Source organism: Paroedura picta, chromosome 1, assembly GCF_049243985.1.
Source record: "Paroedura picta isolate Pp20150507F chromosome 1, Ppicta_v3.0, whole genome shotgun sequence".
Taxonomy (NCBI): domain Eukaryota; kingdom Metazoa; phylum Chordata; class Lepidosauria; order Squamata; family Gekkonidae; genus Paroedura; species Paroedura picta.
The window spans coordinates 175,908,035-175,935,038 of NC_135369.1; the positions used below are offsets into that span (position 1 = coordinate 175,908,035).

Genomic DNA, 27,004 nt, shown 5'->3' on the forward strand with positions numbered 1-27,004 from the left:
GCTTCAACAGGGAACTTAATTAATGAATGGAGGGCACTTTCCATTTTAGTAATGAAGTCACAACTTTTTTTTTTTCTAGAAAAACCTCCATCTCCTTTCTATATTTCCCTTGGCTTTTCCAGAATAACCCATTTGCTAACAGTACTGAGCTCGGTGAATGCTACATCCATGGTCCAAAGAAATGCTACCCCTTAAATCAGGCTTTTGTGAAAACCTGGGATTTCTTGACAGCCTTGGAAGTGTTTCTGGAATGAGTGGGTATTAAGTTTTATACATTTTTAACATTTGTTAAACATTTATTGGATGACTAGTGGCCAAGCCTGTTGCAGACAGGAATACAACAGGTGCTAGATTGGGGTTTGGTGAGATGGAAGAACTCAGCCTCCCCCTCCCCCCTGGACCTGCAGGTAGCTATTAGGGAACTCACCGGCAGGGGTAGCTCTCACGCGGCAGGGATCTGCAGCCTCCGAACCTCAGAGGGAAATGGATGGAGGAGGGAGTGGTCAGGGGTGGGGGATGGAAGGTGATTGGCTGGCCGCTGGACAGACAGGCAAGCCAGTTGGAGGAGGAGGCACTCAGGGGTGGGTGTTAAGCACTGAGTGACACTTAAGCTAGGAAACCAGCTCCTCCTCCAAGGCCTTACCAGAAATATTAAGACCCCCCTCCTCAAATGGCCAATGATGGGCCTGAAGGGATTGGGAAGGGACCCCAGGTAGGCATGTCCACAGCTATGCTACCCAGCCATATTCTGCACGATCGTACCATTTCTGGGTTTCTTGAAGCCTGAGGAATGTTTCAGGAGTTTCTCAATGATAAAAAGAGTCGAGAAAGGCTGTTTTAAACACTACCAAGTATTCCCATCTAAAACTTCTGGAGCCTGCAGAAATTGTTAGGGCTCTCAGGAGATAATATTGCAATACAAGCTATCCTTCTTAACTGACACCTGGCAGAATCCAACCAGAATCTCCCATGTTCGGGAATCTATTTTAAAATGTGGTTTCTAAACATTAATTTGGGATCTTTTTATGATTTCCAATGCAGCTTACAGTACACTATACCTACTATTTTGTATTTCCATCATTAGGGTTGAAAAAGAAGGGTCATCTGTGGTGGCTTCCTTTGGCCACAGAGATGAGAACATTTATTGTATGGCAGTGGTCCCCAACCTTTCTTAGGCTGGGGACCGGCAGGGCATCGGGCCGCGAGGCCCACGGCCACACATCGGCCGCAGCCGCGCGCGGGCCACACCCACTCATCGGGCCGCGCCCGCGCATCGGGCCGCAGCCACACCCACACATCGGCCCGCGGCCCGGCCCTGATTCCCTCTCCCCGCCCTCCCGCAGTAAGAAGCTTCCCGGGCAGCAAGCTTGCGGCCTGGGAAGTTTTTTACTGCGGGGGGGCGGGGAGAGGGAGCCGCAGCCCGGCACCGGGCCACAGCCCGCAGGTTGGGGACCACTGTTGTATGGGATGTATGTTTTGTAGTCAGAAAACCTGAAGATTGTTTGGCAACCAGGCAAGGAACCTTCAGTGATGGGTTGTCATTTTTGCCTCTACATTATTACCCTAGTGTTCCTTGGAGGATCTACCGCCCAAAATCCTTGAAGGTCTCCTATCCAAATACTAGCCAGGATTGGCCTTGGTTAGCTTCTGATGGGTTTGGGTTTGCTGAGGCTACCTGGGTCAGGACAGATCAGAACATACCAGTTACTAATGGCAGGAGCTGCATCCCAATAAGACTCTCTCCTCAAACCACCATGAAGGACATCCCAATAAAGCTGAAACGTCAGCTTGGAAGCCATGAAGCTCAGGACTCCTCTTAGCAATATTATTCTTACATCTGAATTGAAGAGGAGCTACAACAATTGTATCCGAAATGAGCAAGAAGCAGATGAGATGGAAGGTCAAAAATCCAGTAGAAGGATGCTATCAAATGCTGATTAAGGAGGTGCAAATCAGGAAAGGTACAGAAGGTGGGATACAAAGAGGTCTTTGGGATCTGGAGATTTTAGAGTTGGAGCCTGGGGAAACTGAGGTTTGGAGCAAGTCCTAATTGGTCTATCAGGTCCCGGAGTCCACCTTCCAAAGCAGCCATTTTCTCCAGGGGAACCGATCTCTGCTGCCTGGGGATGAGCAGTTATAGCAGGAAATCTCCAGCTGCCACCTGTAGATTGGCAACCCTAAAAAAGGCACATCAGAGGAAAAGAGGAGACAAAATTCTGAAATGCAGGAATATACTGTGAACACCTTGAGCTTCAAAAGTCTTGTTCAGGCCCCGGACCGAAACTGAATATACTAAGCGGGTTTTAACTGCTATCGCACGTTTTGTATTCTAGCTCATTTTTCAACATACCGTTTCCACTGCAAAGCCAGTTTGCAGCATAGCAGAAACTTCATGGATCCCGTGAATGTCGAGTTGGAGGCTTCTTGGGATGACAACTGATCTTCAGACCACAGAGAAAAATGTCTGCTTCTTAGTGGGAACTGGAAGATATTCTACCCCATAATGATCCCCCTCCCCTCCCCAAAGCCCACCCCCAAATCTCCAACCCAAAGCTGCCAACTGAACTTGAACAGCAGAGCTGACCTCTACAGGGACAGGCCTTTGGTCTCCCCTCCCATTTCCCCCTTGGTGTATATCATGAGGTGGTGGCCTTGAAGTGCATCACTATCAGGGATATTTAGGCCTATTTAGGCCCATTACCAGAGGGCGGCTAACTGGGGTTATAGGCTGAACTTGTTATATTGTTCCTTAGTTCCAACAAGGATTGGTGTATTGGGCAGTCCGCAGAAACTTGACAGCCTGAAACTTTCCTCAGGCTTTGAGAGACCCCAGAGGTGGTGCAATTGTGCAAAATATTGATGGTTAAGCATCGCTGTGCATGTGCCCACCTCCCTCCCCACCCCCCAGGCCCATCATTGGCCGGGAGGGGGGGGGGTCAATCTGGTCATATCACCCAATAAATGTTTGACAAATTAACACAAATATATTTAAAAATTAACTCCCACTCTGTCAAGAATTGCCAGGGTTTTATGAAAATCCCAGTTGAGGAAGCCTGGATTAGGCCCTCTACAAAATAGCTAAGGTTTTTTAAAAGTAAAGATGTCCGGCCACAAAGAACCATGTTGAAAACTCAACAGGAACATTTGTGTGGTGTTGTTTTCTGCGATGGTCGATGAGTGTAGGCCTCACTAGGCTGTTCCCATCAGTCACATGGACTCTGGTTCTGAGGCCTGCGACAAATATTCTCATAGAGACCCATCTATGCGTGGGCTCAGCAATAATCAGCCAGACCATCCGTGGATCATGCTCTTTCTCATCCCCTAATGCAGCCACTGGTCTATACTTAACATGAAACCAAATATTGATGGTCAAAAGCTTTCATTGGCAGAGTCAACTGATTGTTTTCTGGGCAGTGTGATCATGATCTGACATTTCACCAGAACTTCTTAACATCTTCATGCGCCCTCTGGCCCAGTGTTTTGGCTGGGATGTCATCAGTATGCTGATGATACCCAGCTCTATCTCCTCATGGATGGCCACCTGGCCTCTTCCCCCCCCCCCCCCCGCCCAGATCCATTTGCAAGATGTTTGGAAGCAGAGGCTAATTGGCTCCAAAACAGAGGTCCTGTGGTTGGGAGGTTAAGGGAGCAGTCCAGGAAGCGCATCTCCCCACCCTAGTGGGGACACAACTCAAGACCATGTCCCACGCTAGGAATTTGGGTGCAACCATTGACTAACATTGGAGGCTCAGGTCAAAAGAGTAGCTAGCCAGGCATTTTACCATCTTCACCAAGCTCGGCCACTAGTGCCCTACCTGTCTGCTGAACACCTGGCCACATTGATCCATGCAAGTCACCTCCAGAATAGATTTCTGTAACTCGCTCTACGCTGGCCTTCCCTTAGGCTTGACCTGGAAATTGTAGCTGGTTCAGAATGCAGCTGCTAGGGCCCTCACTGAAACACCTTGGAGGGCCCACATCCAGCTGGTGCTGAGGCAGCTGCACTGGCTGCCAGTTCTGTCCCAGATCTGGTTCAAGATCATCCACGGTCTAGGCCCAGTATATCTGAGGCACCGCCTGCTGCCTTATGCCCCCCCCTCTCCCCGCAGGGCCTTATGCTCTGTGGCTGCAAATCTTTTTGTCATTCCCGGCCCCAGAAAAGTGCGCCTGGCCTCAACCAGAGCCCGGGCCTTTGCGGTCCTAGTTCCAACCTGGTGGAATGAGCTCCCGGAGGAGCTATGGGGCCTGCAGGAGTTTTCAGCTTTCCGCAGGGCCTGCAAAATGGAGCTCTTCCGCCAAGTCTATGGGTGAGGCTCAGCGGCCAGGTAGATCAGGGCCCCTCCTACAGACTCAGCTGTAGCAAATTCGATCTGTACCCTCTCCCACCTCCCACCAGAATATTATTAGTCTGTGGTCATGTTTGCCACGGGTTTATGATTTTAGGTAGTAATCTGTTTTAAGGGGTTTTCAACAGAGGTTAAAACCCCATGCGATAATAATAGGTCACAGCAAGATGGAGATCTCTGGCCCTACCTCCAAAGATGCCAGCCAGTGATTGGCAAAAGATCAGCCTAGAAAACCCACAACAATCAGCTCAAAACACTTTGAATACACAGAGCAAATGACAGCAGCTAAACTGGAGGAATGAGCAGGGACCAGGCAGAATGTGTTTGGGATATATCACGGACTAGACCCACAGACTGTCTGACAAAGGGCGCTTGCATTCGAAAGCTCATGCCTTGAATAAATCTTTGTTGGTCTTAAAGGTGCTACTGGACTCTGATTTTATTAGACCCATAAGTGAACACTACAGAATATGCTGCCCCTCCTTCAAACACAGATGTGTGGATGCTGCAATAAACCTTCAAGCTTAGGAGCTCCTAAAGCACAGGAGCCTCTTGTGGCGCAGGGTGGTAAGGCAGACAACATGCTGTCAGAAGCGCTGCCCATGGGGATGGGAGTTTGATCACCCCCCCAAGGGTCAGACATGACTCTCTGATAGCAGATACTAAGATATGTATGCTACAGTATCACTGCATGTAGCACCCAAATACAGAGAATACTGGCATTTGGCTCACAGAAAACAAGGCCGCTGTTTAAATACCATGCATTTATTACTATGTGTGCTTACTAAAAGAGCCTCTGGTGGCGCAGAGTGGTAAGCAGCCAAAAGGTGTCTGAAAGCTCTGCCCATGAGGCTGGGTGTTCGATCCCAGCAGCCGGCTCAAGGTTGACTCAGCCTTCCATCCCTCAGAGGTCGGCAAAATGTGTACCCAGCTTGCTGGGGGGTAAAAACAGCCATGACTGGGGAAGGGAATGGCAAAACCACCCTGTGTTGAGTCTGCCAAGAAAACACTAGAGGGTGTCACCCCAAGGGTCAGACATGACTCGGTGCTTGCACAGGGGATACCTTTAACTTTTGAAGCACAGGAAAGCAAGATGAAGGGAGACCATAAGCCGGCCTTCCATTTCCCTCCCTTCCCTGTAAACGGAACACCCATCAGCCAGCAGACAGTCAAGAGAACCGTAATGCAGGGGTAGTCACAACCTGTGGTCCTCCTGATGTTCATGGACTACAATTCCCATGAGCTTCTGCCAGCGTTTTCAGTGTTTGCTGGCAGGGGCTCATGGGAATTGTAGTCCATGAACATCTGGAGGACCACAGGTTGACTACCCCTGCCATAATGGGTGGGAAGGGACAGAAAAGGAGTCCCCGATCACGCTATAGCTCACAAAAATGGACAGATAGGAGCTGTACCAAGGTGAAGGGTTTCAGGATAACATGGAACCAAGCAATCAGAAATAAGGGGAAATTGGCCAGGAATTAAACTGGGCAATTTGCCAAGGAACTGCATAGCGCAAGTTCTTAATAAACGTAGCCACCATCTTCTCAATTGGTCTCCGGTAATGTCCATGACAGAAGCAAAACGTTGATACTAACACCTCCCCCCCCCCCAAAAAAAAAGGCAGCTAAAGTATTCAAAATAACTGCATTTTATTTTCACATTTACATTTAGTTGCCTCATCGTTCCCATCAGTCGGATCACCACTGACTATGCATTATCAAAACATTCCGTACATATTTGAAATGAACCAAAAGGGTCGGGGAAAAAACCTTGTCTTTACAAACCGAACAGGCATTTTGGAGCAACACATTCTTGGCAAAACGTTCTGGACAACATTAATCAGACTCTGCGGGGAAAGCTTTAGCATTTACAAAAAAAAAGAAAAAAAAAAGAAAAAGGACAGCCAGATATTAATGGTTAAACATACAGGACTGAAACTCGGGGGGGGGGGGGGGCGGGCGGGGGTGAAGGAATCACTTTAAGCTTCTTGCTTACAAAGTCTGCCTCCACTGCCAGAGTGCTTGGATAATCTAGAGAAAGCAAAAAAGAAAGCAGCAGACGGATTAGACATCCTTTCTCTCAAATACAGACCAAAATTTAACGCAGTTTAGATGGGGTAATTACTTATGTGCACATTGGCTGTCGATGGGAGAATGGCATTCTCCAGTGATGAGTGTAAGTGAAGGGCATTCCTCCACCTGGGTAAGAAGAGCTGGTTTTCTACACCCCAGTCTTTTTACTACCCAAAGGGGGCTGGAAAACCTCTCAAATCACCTATACTTCCTTCTCCCCTGTGTGGTATATGTGGGGCTGAGAGGATTGTGACTGGCCCAAGGTCACCCAAGTGGACGAGTGGGGAATCAAACCCGGTTCTCCAGATTAAGAGGCTGCCGCTCTCAACCACTACGCCAAGCTGGGTGAGAGGACCGGGCGTACATAAAAATTCAAGCCTACATCCATTTTGGAAAACGTTCCCCCAAAAAACCCACATGCACTGCTTGGTACGTTTATAAAGCAAAGTTACTGTGGATTTCCCCCCTTTTTTGCCTTTTAAGGCTGCTCTCACTCTATAAAGTATAGTTAAAGAAAGCAAAAGGAAGGGTGTGTCCCAGTTAGGCAAATACTGTCTGAACTCTGCCTGGCCTGCCTTCTGTCCAAACCCACTTCAGTGGCTCAACTAACAGCTTTCAAGCAGTCTCCCCGCGACAGCCACGATCTCTCCCCCCTTCCCTCACCCGCCCAGCCGCTTTGATCTGCTTTGGGGGAAGTAGAAAATCATAACTGTCTTTGTTGCAGGAATTTTGATAGGGAAATTTAAGATTTACAAGGTCTAACCCGACACAGCGTGCTTCCTGATACCACCACCACCACCTTCTGGCCTGCTCTCATGCAGATGTTTGGTTGATTTTGGGAAAGGAAAACCTCCAGACTGCCAGAGGCTCCAGCGCAGTAGTTCCCTTCTCCCCAGAAAGGAAGCTGAACAGCAGGCTAGCCAAATTCAGCACAGAAAACCACAGCACTCCCCCCCCCCTTTCTCCATTCACTTAAAATGGTGCTGGAGAATCCAGTGGGTTTAGTGAAAAAGCTTACAGACGATGGAAGTTTTCACACAATCACCACTTAATCAGCTCAACCCCAAGTATTGATTTGCAATCTGGCAACCTTCATGTTCAAGTGTGCAAAATAACAGAGGGGGTGTGGGAGTGAAAGATCTGTACTAGAGATCTCATCAAACCATAACCGATGCCCTTACCTTCTGATCCTCTGTCCTGAAGCAATTCTTAATGTAATTCACAAACTTGGCTTCCACTTTAGGAAGAATAGTTCCCTATTGTGGAAATGGAAAGATATAACCAAGCATGAAATAATGGGAATCAGCCAAGCCAAGAGATTTGCAGCCCAAGTCATACACGAAAAGGCACAGAAACCACTGCAAGCTATACCCAGTGTTTCCCAGCCTGTGAGTGAGGATGCAAAAGCAGGCTGCAGGCCAGCCCCCTCTCCATTGCTCTTCTTTGTAGTTTGAGATGGGGAGGGGGAGACCATCAAATGCATGGAGGAGAAGAAGAGTTGATATGCCGCTTTCCTCTACCCGAAGGAGGCTCAAAGCGGCTTACAGTCACCTTCCCTTTCCTCTCCCCACAACAGAAACCCTGTGGGGTGGGTGAGGCTGAGAGAGCCCTGATATTACTGAAGAAAAGAGTTGGTTCTTATATGCTGCTTTTCTCTACCCGAAGGAGGCTCAAAGAGGTTTACAGTTGGCCTTCCCTTTCCTCTCCCCACAACAGACACCCTGTGGGGTGGGTGAGGCTGAGAGAGCCCTGATATCACTGCTCGGTCAGAACAGTTTTATCAGTGCCGTGGGGAGCCCAAGGTCACCTAGCTGGTTGCATGTGGGGGAGTGCAGAATCGAACCCGGCATGCCAGATTAGAACTCCACACTCCTAACCACTACACCAAACTGGCTCATGGAAGATACCATGTCCACAGTTAGCTCTGGATGCAGTATCTTCCAAACATTGGTTGGGGTTTTTCTCCTCTTATATAAGTGTTGATCAATGAAAACATGCTCTGATAGTGACTGGAGGGATGAGAGAAAGTTATGGAGAGGGAGGAGTCATTAAAGGCTTTGAATGGTGGAATGCCGCTTGCTTCAGGGTTCCCAGTAGGGGCAAGTTTACCCTCTGTGTAACACCTGGTTCACAATTGCAGGTAAGGGAATGTTGAACTGGATGATCACCAAGGGCACTGTTTGAAGGCCCGACGAGTCAAAAGCAGTTCAGCCTAACAGAATCCCTGGCCTGATTACACCTGCTCAGCCTTCTCATCAGAAAAAGGTGCACTGGCGTATTTCTTACATCAACTACAAGATCTTCCCACCATTGTTAAAATCCAAGCCTATTAAAAAGTGGCAGAAAATTCAAGGGTTCCCTCTCCCTTTATCGCTACTTCCTCTGCAAAGTGCCATCATGACCCGACTTGGCTTGTTGATTTACCTTTTGTACTTGTGCCTGCATTTTTGCCTTCATCTCCTCTAGAGTAACGGGTTTCGGTGATTTTGGAGTTTGTGGTTTCTTCTCCTTATGAGACTCGGGAGTCTGAAACACAAGCAAGCTTAGTATGAGTTTCTCTTCAATGACGTGCCCAAAAAGCCATTTAATGATATTTAGCTGCACGCTCTCCCCAACTTGTCTCCTCAGTACACGCTCTTACTCCAGATTTAAATACAGGTACATAATCTGCTGTGCACAGCCAAATCTCAGGTGATCCTATTCAGCTGGCTCTAGTTATGTCAGTGGTTCTCAACCTTCCTGATGCCGTGACCCTTTAATACAATTCCTCGTGTTGTGGTGACCCCAACCACACAATTATGCACATGTTCCTTCACAGAAATTAAACTGAAAGTGACCAATGGCATGAAGATCCATGGTTCATGATTGTATAGAAATTGTTTTCCTTCTGGGGTTTCTCAGTTCAGTTCTGCCTCTTGTCCCACCATGCTTTTCCACTGCTCCAGATAGACAAACGCTCTATCTTGATCTACTCTGGCCAAACTGCTTGTGAAATGGTCATTCGACCCCCAAAGGGGTCCCCGACCCCCAGGTTGTGAACCACTGAGTTCTGTAAACTCTACGTCTGGTTCCCAGTTATAAAGCGTACCTGTTTCATTCAGACAGCACTGAACTGTTTCAAAATCCAAAAGGTTGCAATGATCACACATTCAACTCTTTTCTCATCCTTCTCGGACATCATCAAATTATAAAATACAGATTTGTGCTCACTCACTTTCGACTTAGCTGGGGTCACCGGCTTCGAATCTTTCCCATTCTGGTTGGATTTGGGTGTGTTTTTCGCAGAAGAATCGCGGGCCAGCTGGAACGATAATACGTTTTATTAACACAAAAACCTTTCAACGACGTGCTGTGAAACGTAATTTAACCAGTACATAGGTAAGAATGCGTGCTCGGTGTCCTTATGACATCCAGACAAATAATTCATTTCACAGATGCCAGCAGTATAAGAGAAAGGCTGTGGCATCCTTTTTCTGTCCCCTGTGAAAACAACGTACATAGAACCAAGCAGCCGCAAATGGCCCTGCATTTTATCTGTGGCTGCCTAAACAGACAAGCAGCCTCTCCCATGCTGTGACAAAATGCCTATCTGATGAGCAGAAACTGTACCTCGCCTTGGTTCCCCCTGTCCACATGGAACATACAGAGCCGAGGCAAATGAATTCTCCACAATATATATACTCTGTGCCAATTAACGGCAAGCGGCAAATCACCACAAAACACTCATCACTGGTAAATAAGGCATTTATAATACCAAAGGGCAACTTCGGACAAAGAGCGGCACCTATGGGGACAATGCAAGCATGGGCAGCATTTTTCACGGCTTTTTATCTTAGTTGCTGATTGGTATATCCATTCTGGAGCACAATGGGAACATACTGCACCAAAGTCCGTTCATGCAAAGCCTTAATTATGTTCAGTAAAGAGACTGATGTCTAAATCCCACACTCTAGATGGCACCTTTTCCCATCAGCAATTGCAGCAGCTTCCAAAAAAAAAAAAAAAACCCATGCACTGGTTTCAGATAAAACAAATCCTTAATGGAAATTTGGCACTGGACTGTGAAGATGGCTAGTCCATTTTCAATCTTTAAATCCACAGCACCATCTAGTGGGTCAAGGCTGCAAACAAACATTGTGCAGTAAGCCCCAAAACATTGCAGTCAAGCATCACGAGGCAAAACTTTCTGCCCAGGAAGTGACATGACCAAAGCCTTGTTTTTAAAGTCCTAAGAGACTTGCACAAAAAGGCACAGATCAGCTTCAGAACATCCTGTGTAAAGCTCAAATTTAGCCTACAAATTGTTTTTTTCCTTCTTTTTATAGTTTTTTATAAGGTGCTTAAAATGGCCTCTACTGGTACACAGCCACTCATAAAAGGCAAAGACCATCCAAATGTTGCAAAGGTTCCTCTGACTGTAACCAGATGGGAGAAAGGAATGGAACACGGTACCAGGGAAGAGTCCCAAGATAACAGCACTGCCATGGCTGCTTGAGGGCACAGCATAGCCCTGTAATCGAATTCACAGGTGCTCATCTGCCATCTATCTCGGCATAACAATTAAGTCCCTGTTCACGCGAGTGCATTTTTGACCACTACAGAAAGGCATTTCTATCAGAAAAGGGTCCGTGATATTGCAGCTGCTCTAAAACGCGCAACCACACTGGCCTTCAATAATATTCTCCCTGCTTTATTGCTAGTTGCAGAGAAGAACACGTGGGAGAAAACAGCAGCCACATGCAGCAATGGGAGTTCTGCATTATACCTTGCCTACACAAAGAGTTAAATTAATTGCTCCTGGATCAACACAACCAGCAACTAAGCATGAAAAGTAGAAACGTTACCGCTTTTCCCTAGGAAGAAGCTACTGTAACAGATAAGATATAGAAATTGTAGCAGATAAGGACACAAAAACTGAAGATGGTGACTGAAATCTTGGTGTAAAGGATTTGAGTGTGTAAAGGATTTGGCTCGTCTCCCATCTCTTTTCTACAGCAGTCCCTGCATTTTCAAATCCTTGTAGGATACAGAAAGGTAAAGTTCCCCACCCCCCACAGGGCCCCGGACAGCCTCCTCCCAGGAGGCTGCTTCCCAAATATATAAGGGAGCGAAATAGTGTTAAGGATGCCTATGTGTGAGATTCAATTCCAGTAGCATCTTACATCTTTCAAGAATTGAAGCTTCCATTGGTCACATCTGAAAGGAGGAGCTTTGACTCTTGAAAATGTATTCTCCCAAAATCTTGTTGGTGTCTTATAAAGTACCACTGGACTCAAATCTAGATGTCCTGCCGCAGAATAATGTGACTACTCTTTGAAGCTATCTGCATGGTTACTTGGTCACAATACTCAAAGGAAGCATTCAGCCTCGTATCAAATGATGCAAATTTAGCAGGGGTTCATTTGAATGGATCGACAATACAAAGGTGAGGAGCAAAGGCACTACACACACGTGACTCACTTTTTTCGCTGGAGTCTTCACTTCCTCTTCATCCTCCTCGTCCTCATCATCACTACAACCAAAATCACAATCAGCATACATTTTCGCATAATCCTAATATTTGAAGAACATTCAAACACACCCCCTTCAGCTTTACATTTAAATAAAAGATTTCCAGCCTACAGTTTGCAGCCACTGACTGGCCCATGTCTGTAGGGAGCAGCCATTTGGTAGGAATACCCTAACTCAGTGGTCCCCAACCTTTTTATCACCGGGGACCACTCAACGCTTGACAATTTTACTGAGGCCCGGGGGGGGGGGTAGTTTACTCCTCTACTCTCAACCACTGCCCTGACGCTCTCTGATCGCTTTGGTAACGTTTAAACATCCCTTCAAAATAAGATCCAGACACGCCACAACAATGAACATAAGGAACATTTTTATTTTCATGGAAATTTTAACTCATGACAATGATAAATCAATCAAGGGAACCCTGAGCTTGTTTCTCTGCAACGAGATAGTCCCATCTGGGAGTGATGGGAGACAGTGACACCCGAAGCGTGTTGTAAAGGGCCGGGGGGGGGGGAGGAGTCCTTCAGGGCCCACCTCCAATTAGTCAGCAGCCCACAGGTTGGGGATCGCTACCCTAACTCACTCTACATAAGCCTGCCCTTAACCTTGAACCGGAAATTGCAACTGATCCAAAATGTAACTTCACGGGACCTTCCCTGGACACTGTGGAGGGCCCATATTGGACCTGTCCTCCAGCCACTGTATTGTTTGTCATTTGAATTCTGGACCAAGTTGAAGGTCTTGGTTCTAACCTTTAAGGCCTTATGCTGCCTAGGCTCTGTGCACCTGAGGGATCACCTTTCCTGGGAGGCCCCCAGAAGAATACTACGATCTTCTAATACCAACATGGCCTCAACCAGAGCCAGGGCCTTTTTGGTCTTGGCTCCAGCCTGGCGGAATCAGTTGCTGGCAGAGACCTGGGCCCTGATGGAACTAAACTTCCACAGAGCCTGTAAAAACAGCACTAACTTCACCAGGCTTGAGGCCAGAAATAAAGCCATGGGGGACTCCCTCCTTACCTCTCCGGAATATCCCACCACTGAACATATAGAAATTTAATGTGGTAAACTACCTTGAACCTGACCACAGAGAGGGGCAGTCTAAATGTAATAAAGAGCAGCCTCCAATATTAAGAGAAGGCTTGGAACATGCCAGCTTTCTGTGACTAGCCACAATCCCCGCCCCCCCCGGACAGCTGTTTTGTGATGCCAATGTCTGCCAATCCTTAAAATTCAGGCTTACCACCACTGGGGACTACTCAAATCTCAACTGAGACTATCCTTAAAATGCTTAAATTCATTATAGCATACCCTGTCTGTTATTGTTAAAAGTTATATGAAATAACACAAAGCACATTAAAATGCTATCCAATCATCTGAACCATTACAGCATGGTCTGTATTTCAAATGACTTACTCATCATCATCATCATCATCCTCCTCTTCATCGTCATCATCATCATCAACTTCCTCCAACAGTTTTGCTTTTTTCTGTGAGAAACATGTAGACCAAGATGATTTACAGCGGTCCCAATATAATTTAAAACCAATATGCTGTTGTGCTGCTAACAAGATCCCTGAGGTTCTGTATATACACTACAGGACTTTCCTCTAATTTAAGCACCTCTTCTATTGGAGGAAGAGCCTCTTGTGGCGCAGAGTGGTAAGGCAGCCATGTGAAAGCTCTGCCCATGAGGCTGGGAGTTCAATCCCAGCAGCCGGCTCAAGGTTGACTCAGCCTTCCATCCTTCCGAGGTCGGTAAAATGAGTACCCAGCTTGCTGGGGGGTAAACGGTAATGACTGGGGAAGGCACTGGCAAACCACCCCGTATTGAGTCTGCCATGAAAACGCTGGAGGGCATCACCCCAAGAGTCAGACATGACTTGGTGCTTGCACAGGGGATACCTTTACCTTTTACCTCTATTGGAGGAAAAAGCAGTGTTATCTGTGAACAGGATCCTGGGGTCTGTGAAGGCTGCCACTTGTGCCTTGGACCTTTAAGCCCATCCTGGATGCTAATGAGCTCCCAACGCCCATCTTAAACTTAGGGCTGTTTCTTTTGGCAACTGAATTATCTGACTGCTCCTTAAAGCGGGGATTCCCAACCATGCTTCAGGTGAATTGTGAAACAACTAGCCAAATAGGGACCTCATGGGTCATCTAGTCCAACCCCCTGCACTATGCAGGACACTCACAATCGCTCATCCACTAACCTGCCACCCCCCCCTTAAGCCTTCACAGAATCAGCCTCTCCATCAGCCTCTGTTTAAAAATTTCCAGAGATGGAGAACCCACCACCTCCCGAGGAGGCCTGTTCCACTGAGAAACCACTCTGACTGTCAGGAACTTCTTCCGGATGTTTAGACGGAATTTCTTTTGAATTAATTTCATTGGTTCTGGTCTGTCCCTCCGGAGCAAGAGAGAAGAACTCTGCTCCATCCCCTATATGGCAGCCTTTTAAATACGTGAAAATACTCAGAGGAGGCAAGAATTAAACCCAGTTTTCCAGATGAGAGTTCATCACTTCAGCTCTATACTATAGTATGTACTATTTTCTGCTGTATGTATTATCTGCCTTTCTCAACTTTCTCACCATTGAGAAACCTCTGAAGCATTCTTCAGGCTTCGAGAAACCCCAGAAGTCATACAATCATGCAGAATATGATTGGGAAGCATAGCTGTGTACATGCCCACCCTTAGCCCCTCCCCACTCGCTGCAGGCCCATCATGGGCCATTTCTGGAGAAAGCCCCCAAAGAACTCCTGGCGGTCCAACGAAGTCAAAAACGAGGAAATGGGGACCAATAATTTATACACAGACTTTATTGTATGGCAACTGTCAGTCCCTATTTCTTCGTTTTTGGAGGGGCCTGGTCAAAAAGGCCATATATGGTCATATTAACAATAAACATTTTAACACATTTTAAAAATATATCTAAAAATTAACTCCCACCCATTCAGGAAACCCCAGGATTTCAGGAAACCCCAGTGTGTAGCTTCTGCACAGTTTAATATGCTATGTTAATACTTATGCATTGTTTACTTCGTTTTAAATTTCATACCCTAATCGTATCCTTATTGAATGGGACCTGTCTTTCCTACTCCGTAAGTCTCAGCAAGAAAGTGATACTTATTAAGAGCATTAATAAATAAAACTAACTTTGACAAAAGTACTTTCAAGCTGGAGGAAGGTGTCAAATTTTGCTAAGTGAAGTGGTAAGATCCATCCCCACGGTTTACAAATGCTGACTTGGGCAAAATTTCCAGTGCAAATTTATCATATGGCATATGAGTAGCATAGCCAGGAGATCCTTCAACTGTCTGGCAGCCAAGCAAGAGACATTTAAAGGTGGTTTTGTCATTGCCTGCCTTTGCATTAAGATCCTGGTCTTCCTTGGAAGTCTTCTATCCAAATTCGAACCAGGGTTGACCCCACTTAAATTCCCAGGGTGACAAGATTGGGCTTGGATAGCCCAGGCAAGCCCGATCCCTTCAAATCTCAGACACTACGCAGGGTCAGCCCTGGCTAGCATGTGGAAGGACAACCTCCAAGGAATGCCAGGGTTATGAAGTGGGGGCAGAAAACGGCAAACCACGTCCGAATGCCTCTTGCCCGGCAGCCAGACAAGCTTAAGATTTCTGGGCTGTGTGACACACGGTGCCATAACGTAACAATAAATAAATAAATGTACTGCAAAGCAATGCAGACCGTATTTCCATGACTTTTTGCCATTTACCTGTGGAACTTTACTCAGTGCCACATTGGAGGGCCTCTTTGTTGAAGTGTTCACAACCTTCTCTTCTTCCTCATCTTCCGATTCGGGCTCTTCTTCTAATGCTAAGAACATACAAAATAGGATTGATTATGACTCAGAAGTGCACCAACCCCTCAGCAAAAAGTAGCAAACTGTTCAACGTAATATAGCCAAAAAAAAAAATAAAAGAGTTAAATTTCATACCCACAAGGTGTTGACCACTGACATAGACAGGCCCAGAGCCACATTTCAACCGCAGAATTACCGGTGGTGTGATTTCAAAGCCTCCTAATGAAACCTGAAGACAAAAGGAACAAAACTGGGTTAAAAATGCCCTTAAGGATGCTCTGCAGTCCGGGCACAGCAACTGTTACCTGCATAACTCAAAAGAAGAAGAGTTGGTTCTTGGATGCCACTTTTCTCTACCTGACGGAGTCTCAGAGGGGCTTACAATCACCTTCCTTTTCCTTTCCCCACAACAGACACCCTGTGAGGGAGGTGAGGCTGAGAGAGCCCTGATATTCCTGCTCAGTCTGAAGCTGGTGAGCCCAAGGTCACCCTTACCGAAGAGGAAGGTCTGGAGCGGGGCAATAAACCCAGCTCGCCAGATTAGAAGTCCGCCCTCCTAACCACACCAAGCTGGCTTTCGTTCAATAAGAATTCCACAATGATTAGCCAAGAATGCAAGGTGAGCCACACAGCTTTTGCCATTTACAGACACAGGAGAAGGCCATGTGGCACCCAGTTCCTCAGAACTAAGACATGGCTGCCAAATATAGCCCTATTAGCATTATATAAAATTTATATAAAGCTTCTTTAAGTCCCACTCCTGAAACACTTAAAACGGCACTTGCAAACCAAAACATGAAACAAAAAAAAAAATCAAATGGTAGTAAACTTGTAGTCTTCGTTATAAAATATACATTCATTCAAGTGGAGGGAGTACATTTTGGTGCAGTCACCGTATCATTAAGCCTTTAACTGAACAAAAGTTAAAGTTCTATCACAGTCTGGCATTTGGCCAAAGCAGCTCGCAACAGATTTAAGCATGGAAGAGGCCTACTTGGTTTGTCCCTAGCTATCCTGGCCACACTATAAATGCCGTGTAGTATTGTGTGCATATATATTTTCTCCCTTAGAAGTCCAACAAAGGGGAGAGAACAACTTTTACTGAATGAGTGCTGTAATTTGCATAGTGCTACACAGTTCAAAGCACACTGTTAGTACTGCCTGAGCAACGGGAAAAATGAGGAAAATTCTGCAGGCAACTCCAGCCAAGCAGCTGGGCCTACCTGGCTGAGGCATTGTCATCGACCCCCCCCCCCCCAAAATAATCTGTCATAGGACAGACAGCATGTACCCCTTTATTTACTTCAGTGACTCCCAAATACCCCTCAAGGTACCTGGGACCTTGGCACAAAACAGTCTCCTTCCACAAGGCCACTTATTGTGATATCAATGCGTGAAAATGATTGGTTATTTGCTGCATTTTCAGCCTGCTCAGTGGCAAAGACCCATGAAAAACCATCTAAGGAAGCAGCCAGCCTACCTCTATAATTGCATTTTGCCAGAACATTTTCACCAAGTCAATAAAGCTAGTATCATGACCTGCTGAATTCTCAAGGCAAACCACTTCCGAGAGACAGTGAAAATGGTGCAGTGTAATACCCAATAGAGCTTCTAGCCCCATTATGGAATAGAAAATGATGCATGAGACAAAAAAAACGTGAGCTGCTAACTCAGATAATGAATTTCTTAAAAACTGAATAAGATTTTTTGTGAATTAACCGGCCAACAGCGAGCTTAATACAGTCCCATGTTTTCAGGGGCAAAAAGTCCTGCATACTGGAACAATAGGTAATTGCCTCTGTCTTAATATTTGTTTACTTATTATAATGAAAATAAAAATTGTTTTCAGCCATCAGCTTTTTCCTACCTCTGATAGCAGATATTAAGATACGTGTGCTACAGTATCACTGCATGTAGCAGCCAAATACAGTGAATACTGGCAGTTACTCACAGAAAACAAAGCCGTTGTTTAAATACCATGCATTTATTACTATGTGTGCTTACTAAAAGAGGCTCTTGATGCGCAGAATGGTAAGCAGAATGGGAATGACAAACCACCACGTATTGAGTCTGCCAAGAAAACACCAGAGGGCGTCACCCCAAGGGTTAGACAGGACTCGGTGCTTGCACAGGGGATACCTTTACCTTTATAAGCTAGAAATGCATTTTACACAGTGAAATCAGTAACTTGTTACTGGAAAGTAACATTGCAGTCCTAAGTAGCTGCACCTTTCTAAAGCTGTTGACTTCAATGGTCTTAGGAGAACGTTAAAGTCTGCTTAAGAATGCCATACAAATGTTCGGTTCACATTTTCTAAAAAATTATGGCTCTGCGGCTTCAGAATCTCCACATCTCCTACATCTCTGCCTACTCATCCCACCATCTTTGTCCAGTAAGCATCCTTACCGTGGGCTGCACCGACATTTTCAAGGATGCCAGTGTGACTGTAATCTGGTTGCCTTCGTAGTCCAGGGCTTCTGCTTCCACCACGTGCAACTCATCTTTAGCACCAGCTCCTAAACTGACCTGTACAACAATTGAAGTTTGGAATGTTAAGTTTTCGGCACGCATTCTTCAGCAAAAAAAAAACAAAAAAAAAAAAACTTGCATTTCACATCGTAATTCAAAGTAACATCCAAGCTAGATTTACAAAACCGACTGCTGTGACCCAGCCCAGAACCACCTCAATTTCAAACTGAAATATTGCCTCACATGTGGGTCTCCAGAAAGTCAACTGGGAAAAGTGCATCAATGGTTCAAGACCCTAAGTTAGCCTTTCTCAACTGTAGAGTCCAGTGGCACCTTGAAGACCAGCAAAGTTTTATTCAAGGTATGATCTTTTGTGTGCATGTACTGTTCCTCAGAACATTGTGTCTGAGGAAGTGTGCATGCACGTGTAAGCTCATACTTTGAATAAAACTTTGTTCGTCTTAAAGGTGCCACTGGACTCTGAATTTGTTTTGCTGCTTCAGACCAACCTGGCTACCCATGTGAATCTTTCTCAACTTTTGTTAGCATTGAGAAACCCATAAAACATTTTTCAGGCTTTAAGAAACCCCAAAAGTAGAACAATCCTGCAGAATATGGTTGGGAATCATGCTTTTCTTTTCATTTTGTGAAAGTACTTGTGAATTGTCCTGAGGCTACATGACAGTCTTTTTCAACTTTCTTGCCATTGAGAAATCTCTGGAACACTGTTTTGGCTTCAAGAAACCCTGGAAGTAGTGCGATCGTTCAGAATATGGTTGGGAATCATAGCTGTGTACATGTCCACTTAAGGCCTATCACAATACATACATACATATTTAACTCCCACCCATTTGGGCCACAAAGAAACCCCACTGTTTCACAAAACCCAGGTTGAAAAAGCTAGCTCTAAGTACTATTTTGTTGTACTCAATGTTCTTTAATGCGGGCTTCAGATCAGATAAAAGCACAGAATAAGTACAAAGCTGATCCTTGGCAACTGCACTCCAAATCAATTACTAGCTGGGTTCTACATTCTGCATAATCCACATTCCACAACATGAATTTTTATGCCTGTTACTCCTGTGCTTTTCAGGAGATGCTACAGTGCTTCTTTAGGATTTTCCAGAAAACAGAACTTACTGTTCTTAATGAGAGCTGATGTTCATTTTCTTCATCATTCACCTTGAAGTGATAGTCCTTGTCTGCCTTTAGTTCACAACCTGCAAAAAGCAAAGATTTTTGTGTTACCTGTTGTCTATTCAATATTAACTCTATTCAATATTAACTCCATAGGCAAAATGGACAACAATGGTAATTTTTAAATCACTTACAAGGGCAAAAACAAGATGCCTATCTTAGTTTCCACATTGTCTATAGTACAAAATGCCTCTTTAAAAGTTTTAAAGCCTTTTATATTATGCTTAGAATGTAACTTAGTGCAAAACTCTGCAAACACAATTTGACAACTAGCTCATCAGACACCAGTTCAGCAAATTTCAACTAGCCTGTGCAATTTCCACCTAAAAGCCCTCTCAAATGTTCATCATACTGTAAGCCAAGTGGGAATGTGACTCCTGTTTCAGGGTTGGCAGACATACAGGATGTAATTTCACTAAATGCCTGTAGGTCACAAAGAAGTTGCCAGATACTGTAATCTGCAGCTTACAAGAGTAGCATGAACCACTTTCTTACGCACATGGCCGCCCATTCATTTCTGTACGGCCTCCCCACACTTCTGTAACTGTTAGCTTCACAGCAATTTCACACTAAGCCCCACTAACACAGTCCTCCTCTTCTAGGCCTAGTTTTTATTCAAGTAGGCAACGCTAGGTTTGGGTTACACTACCATACAAAAAAACAGGTCTATGCTAGATCATAGCAGATCAACAAGCAGAGTAAAACTGCTTTCCTTTGCTTGCCTGTTTTCTTTAAGTAGATAACATTATTACATCTTGCATGCCTGTAGAGGCAACAATCTTAACAAAGGACAATCTAAAGAAAAGTTTATCCTTGTAGCCTGGGCTTCTAATATCTAAGGGTTTTTAAACAAACAAGCAAGAGCACACACAGATTTGGAGCAAACGTTCATGTACATCTCTCCCTAGCCCTACAAATAGAGCTAGTAAACGGATTTTCACGGAGGGAACCAAGACACGGCACCTTTGGCACAATACCGTTCCAGCAACATTTTGCTCTGCATTTCAATAATGTCGTTAGCCGCCTTGGGACGCAAGGGAGAGGCGGAATATAAATATACTAAAATAATAAATGCAAAAAAATCAAAAGACACGTGGACCAAACCAGATGGTTGGATCCTGCGCGCCTTTGTGCTCAGCCTCCCTCCTTACAGCCTCCTCCCGCATTGCCCTTTGTCCGCAAAAAGCCGGCGATACCCCAAAATGGCCTCTCCGGGGATGGTCAAAAGAAGCCCCCACCACCACTAGGCATCCCTTCCCCCCTTACAAGAAAATAACAATTGTTTGACTCCAACCCTATTTGCAAAAAGCACGCTCGCCAGGGCAGAACACGTGTCGGACGAGGCCTGATCAGACACCCATAAAGGCTCTGATGCTCACAGATGCGGGGAAAGCACCCCCAAAGGCCCCGCCCACCGGAGCTAGCAAGGTCAAGGACGACACGCGTGTCGCCCGCGCCACGTGGGAAGGCCCACCTAGGCCCTGGGCCGAACAGTCCCGTCTCTTCCCCCAGGGCGAGCAGAAGGCGAGCCGGGTGAAGAAGGAGGGAGTCGAGGGCCGCCCTTACCGAAGAGGAAGGTCTGCGGCCGCAGGGAGCCCATGTTCTCCATGTCCATGTTGCTGTCCTCCATGTTACCGTTGTTCTTGGCTGCACAGCGAAAGTGGCGGAAGAAGGGCCGGGGAGGGACGGGAAGCGACGCGTGAGCCTGACGCGCTCGCTACGGACGGAATGGCGCCCCGGGAGAAAGAGCCCGCGCCTCTCGCCGCCCCCCTCCTATATATAGCGGGCGACTCGCACGTCTCGCGAGAACTGCCCCAGCGGGGAGGGACGCCTCTCCCTCTGGCGCCGAAGTCTCGCGAGATTCAGTCGCAGGCCGCCTTTGTTCGAAGGTACGTAGGTCGGTCGCGCGAGAACCGCCGAGGCGCCCACGCTCTCCGCTCCGAACCTGGGCGAAGGCGCGTGCGCTGTTCGACGTGGTTTCTCGGCGGCGCACGCGGAGCGTTCGAAGGGGGGTGGGCGCGCTTGATCCACGGGCTCGATTGTTTGCCCGTGAGCATGCGCTCTCCGACTTTCCGGGCTAGTTGAAAGATCTAGAAGTCGGAGGAGGCGGTGGGGAGCGCGTGCGCGATTTGTTGCCAGCGTCTTTCGCCTTGCGGACAAGGGAGAAGTGTTAGTGGGCGCATGCGCAGGAAAGCGTATTTCCTTGCCGATCTCTGTGGGTGTCCAACTTTATTCTGTTGCTTCAGGCCGACATGGTGAACTGCTTGAATTTGTCTTCTTACTCAGACAGGCAAGCGGGTCGCCGTGTTGCTCTGAAAGCAGCACAACAAAATCTGAGTCCAGTAGGACCATTTAGACCAACAAAGATTTATTCTAGGCGTGAGCGGTTCCTCAGGCATTGTATTTTAAGTTATTCACCACCCCCTCAAAAAAAAAAAATCCCGTGACACCTTTGTATTAAACAACTCCATTGTTTTTCATGAATTTAGATTCACTCTGCATGGTGTTGCGCTAGCACAAACCCTTCGCGTGATATAGCTATTTAAGGTTGCCATGTTGGTGGAATCAGAGATTTCGGATGGATCTGAGGGAGGGAGCTGAGTGGGTTTTTGCACCAGAGTCCACCCTCGAAAGCTGCCGTTTTCTCCAGGGGAACTGATCACTGCGATCTGGAGATCAATTGAAACGCTGGCCCTATTTGGAAGCTGGTGACCCTGATACTTTATCATGGTCTTTAAAATATATGCCACCCAAAGATTCTAAAAGCCTTTTTTGACAAGAGTTGTCTTAACATAGCAATCCCCAACCTGTGGGCAACGGACCACATGTGGTCCGTTGAGTTATTGGAGGTGGGCTGCGAAGGACGCCTTCTCCCCCCCCCGCCCTTTACAACATACTTCGGGTGTCATTGTCTCCCATCACTCCCAGATGGGACTATCTCGTTGCAGAGAAACAAGCTCAGGGTTCCCATTGATTTCTCATTGTCATGAGTTAAAATTTCCATGAAAATAAAATGTTCTTTATGTTCATTGTTGTGGCATGTCTGTATCTTATTTTGAAGGGATGTTTAAACATTACCAGAGCGATCAGAGAGCGTTAGGGCAGTGGTTGAGAGTAGAGGAGAAAACTACCCCCCCACACACTGGGCCTCAGTAAAATTGTCAAGCGTTGAGTGGTCCCCGGTGATAAAAAGGTTGGGGACCACCGGTCTAACACATTAAAGCAAGAGACCACCAGCCCCCTAAAAACCACCAAAAATTATACCAGCACAGAAGGAAAGGATTTCCAGGATGCGTTTGTGTTGTTTTCTGGGGGGATGTCAAAGAAACTCACAAAACACAGAATCCTAGATTTGGAAGGGGCCATACAGGCCATCTAGTCCAACCCCCTGCTCAACGCAGGATCAGCCCAAAGCATCCTAAAGCATCCAAGAAAAGTGTGTATCCAACCTTTGCTTGAAGACTGCCAGTGAGGGGGAGCTCACCACCTGCTTAGGCAGCCTATTCCACTGCTGACTACTCTGATTGTGAAAAAATTTTTCCTGATATCTAGCCTATCTTGTTGTACTTATAGTTTAAACCCATTACTGTGCATCCTTTCCTCTGCAGCCAACGGAAACAGCATCCTGCCCTCCTCCAAGTGACAACCATTCAAATACTTAAAAAAGGCTATCATGTCCCCTCTCAACCTCCTTTTCTCCAGGCTGAACATTCACAAGTCCCTCAACCTATCTTCATAGGGCTTGGTCCCTTGGCCCCAGATCATCCTCGTCGCTCTGCTTTGTACCCTTTCAATTTTATCCATGTGCTTTTTGAAGTGAGGCCTCCAGAACTGCACACAGTACTCCAGGTGTGGTCTGACAGGTGCCATATACAATGGGACATCTTGTGATTTTGATGTGATGCCCCTGTTGATTCAGCCCAAAATGGCATTCGCCTTTTTTACCGCTGCATCACACTGCCTGCTCATGTTTAGCTTACAATCCACAAGTACCCCAAGGTCTCATTCACACACAGTGTTACCTAGAAGCATATCCCCCATCCAGTAGGCATGCTTTTCATTTTTCTGACCCAGATGCAGAACTTTACACTTACCTTTATTAAATTGCATCTTCTTCTCATTTGCCCATTTTTCCATTGTGTTCAGATCTCGTTGAACTCTGTCTCTATCTTCTGGAGTATTTGCCAGTCCTCCCTATTTGGTGTCATCTGCAAACTTGATAAGTAGTCCCTCCACCCCCTCACCTAGATCATTAATAAATATGTTAAAAAGCACCGGACCGAGCACCGAGCCCTGAGTTACCCCGCTACTCTCCTCCCTCCAGTCTGATGAAATACTATTGACAACAACCAGTCTGATGAAACACCATTGACTACAATTATTTTGTTTCTTTTTTATTATTTTCCTGCAACAGAATGACATGGTTAGTACCTTTCTGGGATTTCTGCCATATTGAGGAGGCTGCAGTTGGTTACTTATTCCTTATTCCCTATTCCTTTTTCGTTCTTATTTGGGAAATCATTAAACCAACACTATTTAAAAGAGCTAGGACCCCCAAAACAAGGTTTGGACCACCACATGACATACACGCCGACATTCAGGGGATTCCCCCCTGTGAGAGGACATGTGCTGTTTCCTTGTCCAAAGCCCGGTTCTTGTACCACCCACTCCAAAATGGGGTGCCCCCAGGACAATTGCACAGCTGAACACTGGAGCCAGGCAGCACCTCAAAATAATTTTCGGACCACCCCAAATGACACATACCCAAACTCAGGAGACTGTCCCCTGCCCGCAGAGATGTGTTACCCAGTTCTGCTGCCAGGAAGTTTTGGGATCACCCTCAAGATGCCTGAATCAGAAGGGAGCTTTGAATAAAGAAATGCCATCCGCACTCCAAATGAGGTTTGGACAAACACATGTCTTACACACCCACCTTCAGGGGAGTTACACCCTCCTATATTCATATAAAGGTAAAGGTATCCCCCGTACAAGCACTGAGTCATGTCTGACCCTTGGGGTGATGCCCTCTAGCGTTTTCATGGCAGACTCAATACGGGGTGGTTTGCCAGTGCCTTCCCCAGTCATCACTGTTTACCCCCCAGCAAGCTGGTTACTCATTTTACCGACCTCGGAAGGATGGAAGGCTGAGTCAACCTTGAGCCGGCTGCTGGGATTGAACTCCCAGCCTCATGGGCAAAGCTTTCAGACTGCATGTCTGCTGCATTACCACTCTGTGCCACAAGAGGCTCATATACATTCATATTGTTGTTGTTAGGTGCGAAGTCGTGTCCGACCCATCACGACCCCATGGACAATGATCCTCCAGGCCTTCCTGTCCTCCACCATTCCTCCGAGTCCATACAAGTTTGTACGCAAGTTATTCATATATACTTCAATAAATTTAGAACGGTTAAACTCTGTTTAGGATTGCGCTGCAAGATAGCTAACCAGGCAGTTTTTTTTCCAGATTATTCATAATAACCATAATACCTGTTTTGATCTCTCATCATCTCCTCCACTTTCATATTCAATCCCATAACTTCAAGCATTCTTGTTAAGTTTATAACAAGATGTCGCACTATAGTTTCCTATTAGCATTAATCTCTTTTTTAGGGATGTGAGGACTTTCGCGAAGGAAAAGAAATTATACCTGATCATCAGATTTGAAAAGTATAACCAACATAGGATTCAGTGAGTTATGCAGATTCACAGGAAGTGAATTCAAGCATCCCTTCAAATACACATACAATGAAGTTTTATTTTCAAAAGCTCTGTGCATTTCGCCTCTGATCAAAACAGAGTTCCCTTCTTCCATACGGACTCGTAAATATGACACGGCTCTTTAAAAATACACCACGCTGAAAATCTATCACTTTCCCTCCAAGGTTTTTGCTTTGTTCGCTTACAAACCAAATGTGGATTTCAGGAAATACCCATTCTACAGCCCTTTTAAATGCAGAATTCATTACAATCCTTATATTTATCAGGTGACTGTCTCGGCATCAGCTATGTCAAACAAAAGCCGATTAGTGTGCTAGGGGAACATTGGTGCTCATGGGATGGAAGTCCAAGATGACAACTAGGTTTTATATCCCACTTTACCAGAAGGAGTTTCAGAACAGCTGACAATCTCCTTCCATTCCTCCCCACAACCCTGTGAGGTAGGTGAGGCTGAAAGAGCCCTGATGTTACTGCTCTGTGACAAGCCCATGGTCATACAGCTGGCTGCATGTGAAGGAGGAGCAGGGAATCAAACCGGTTCATCAAATAAGAAGCTGCTGCTCTTAACTGCTACACCAAGCTGGCTCCTGGTGCAAGTCAAAGGACTGATTTTTACCCAGAAGCAACTTCTTTTCAGTTGAGCTCTTGCAATCATAGAATCATAGAGTTGGAAGGGACCTCATTATCCCAGCTTTTCTCCCATGAACTCAAGAGTTTCTGAGCGCTATCTCAGAACAGCTTTATTAGTGCTGTGGTGAGCTCAAGGTCACCCAGCTGGTTGCATGTGGGGGAGTGCACAATCTCCAGCTGCTACCGAACCTCAGAAAACCTGGAGGATGGAGTGGTTAGTCTGGGGTAGTCAAACTGCGGCCCTTCAGATGTTCATGGACCACAATTCCCATGAGCCCCTGCCAGCGGATGCTGGAAGGGGCTCATGGGGATTGTAGTCTATGGACATCTGGAGGGCCACAGTTTGACTACCCCTTGTCTACAGCAAGAGACGCGGTAGTACCAACAAGTCACAGCCAATTTATGGTAACCCAATCAAATTTTCAAGACAAGAGATGCTGAGAGGGCAGGGTTTGCTACTGGATGTTCCAAAGAGGGTTGCCATCTCCTGGCTCTGCTGGTATCCCTTTCAAATGTTAACCAGGGCCAAGCTTGTTTTGTTTCCAAGATCTGATGAGATTAGAATAAAGTCATGGCACAGTGGGAAGGGAGACTCAGCAGAAATTAACAGAAATGGAGGGGTTGTTTTTATACCCCGCTTTTCACTGCCCGAAGGAGTCTCAAAGCGGCTTAATCACCTTCCCTTCCTCTCCTCACAACAGGCACCTTGTGAGGTAGGTGAGGCTGAGAGAGCTCCTAAAGAACTGTTCCTACAAGACTGTTTGGTACTATCAGGACTGTGACGAGCCCAAGCTCACCCAGCTGGCTGCATGTGGAGGAGCGGGGAATCAAGTCTCACTTGCAAGATTAGAAGCCACCACTCTTCACCACACTGGATCTAATTCAGTTTCTGGCCAAGGTGTCACAAACCGGAGATTCTGGAGGATGGAAGAGACCCTCTCTCAGATGAAAATCCAACACAACCCTATGGGGTGTTAAGGAAAACGGTCTTTATTAAGAGGATCCACAGAGCAGAGCAGAACACATATAGGTCTGGGGGTTCATGCGGAACAGGGGTTCACACAGGGGAGGCCTTTGATCTTTTAGTCATGATCTCGAGACATTAGTCTCCTTCCCCAGATGCTGGATGGCCCACAGCTGGCTGTTTTGTTGCCTCTCTGCGAACCAAGGACACTGATAGATAAGACCGATTTCCCAGTGGGGGGGGGGAGGATGGTCAGATGTGTTAGCTTACT

The 27,004-nt window shown here is 46.3% G+C and overlaps 1 protein-coding gene across 1 annotated transcript; it reads right to left on the minus strand.

Annotated features, from left to right (window-relative positions):
• Window positions 1-5,978: 5,978 nt before the first annotated feature.
• NPM1 (nucleophosmin 1) lies at window positions 5,979-21,191 on the minus strand. Its single transcript, XM_077312882.1, has 11 exons — window positions 20,985-21,191; window positions 19,362-19,441; window positions 18,159-18,278; window positions 15,887-15,980; window positions 15,665-15,765; window positions 13,345-13,418; window positions 11,879-11,930; window positions 9,633-9,719; window positions 8,843-8,944; window positions 7,600-7,674; window positions 5,979-6,376 (listed from the first exon to the last, which is right to left on the minus strand). The coding sequence occupies exons 1-11, from the start codon at window positions 21,046-21,048 to the stop codon at window positions 6,338-6,340; spliced, it is 888 nt and encodes a 295-aa protein (XP_077168997.1). The 5' UTR covers window positions 21,049-21,191; the 3' UTR covers window positions 5,979-6,337.
• Window positions 21,192-27,004: the final 5,813 nt, after the last annotated feature.

Excerpts from the sequence above, each read along its gene's own strand:
- NPM1 (XM_077312882.1), bottom strand. The coding sequence starts at position 21,048 with ATGGAGGACAGCAACATGGACATGGAGAACATGGGCTCCCTGCGGCCG. Across the intron at positions 19,442-20,984 it reads GCCGCAGACCTTCCTCTTCG|GTTGTGAACTAAAGGCAGAC; the intron begins GTAAGGGCGGCC and ends TGCTTTTTGCAG. Across the intron at positions 15,981-18,158 it reads AAATGTCGGTGCAGCCCACG|GTTTCATTAGGAGGCTTTGA; the intron begins GTAAGGATGCTT and ends TTTTGTCTTCAG.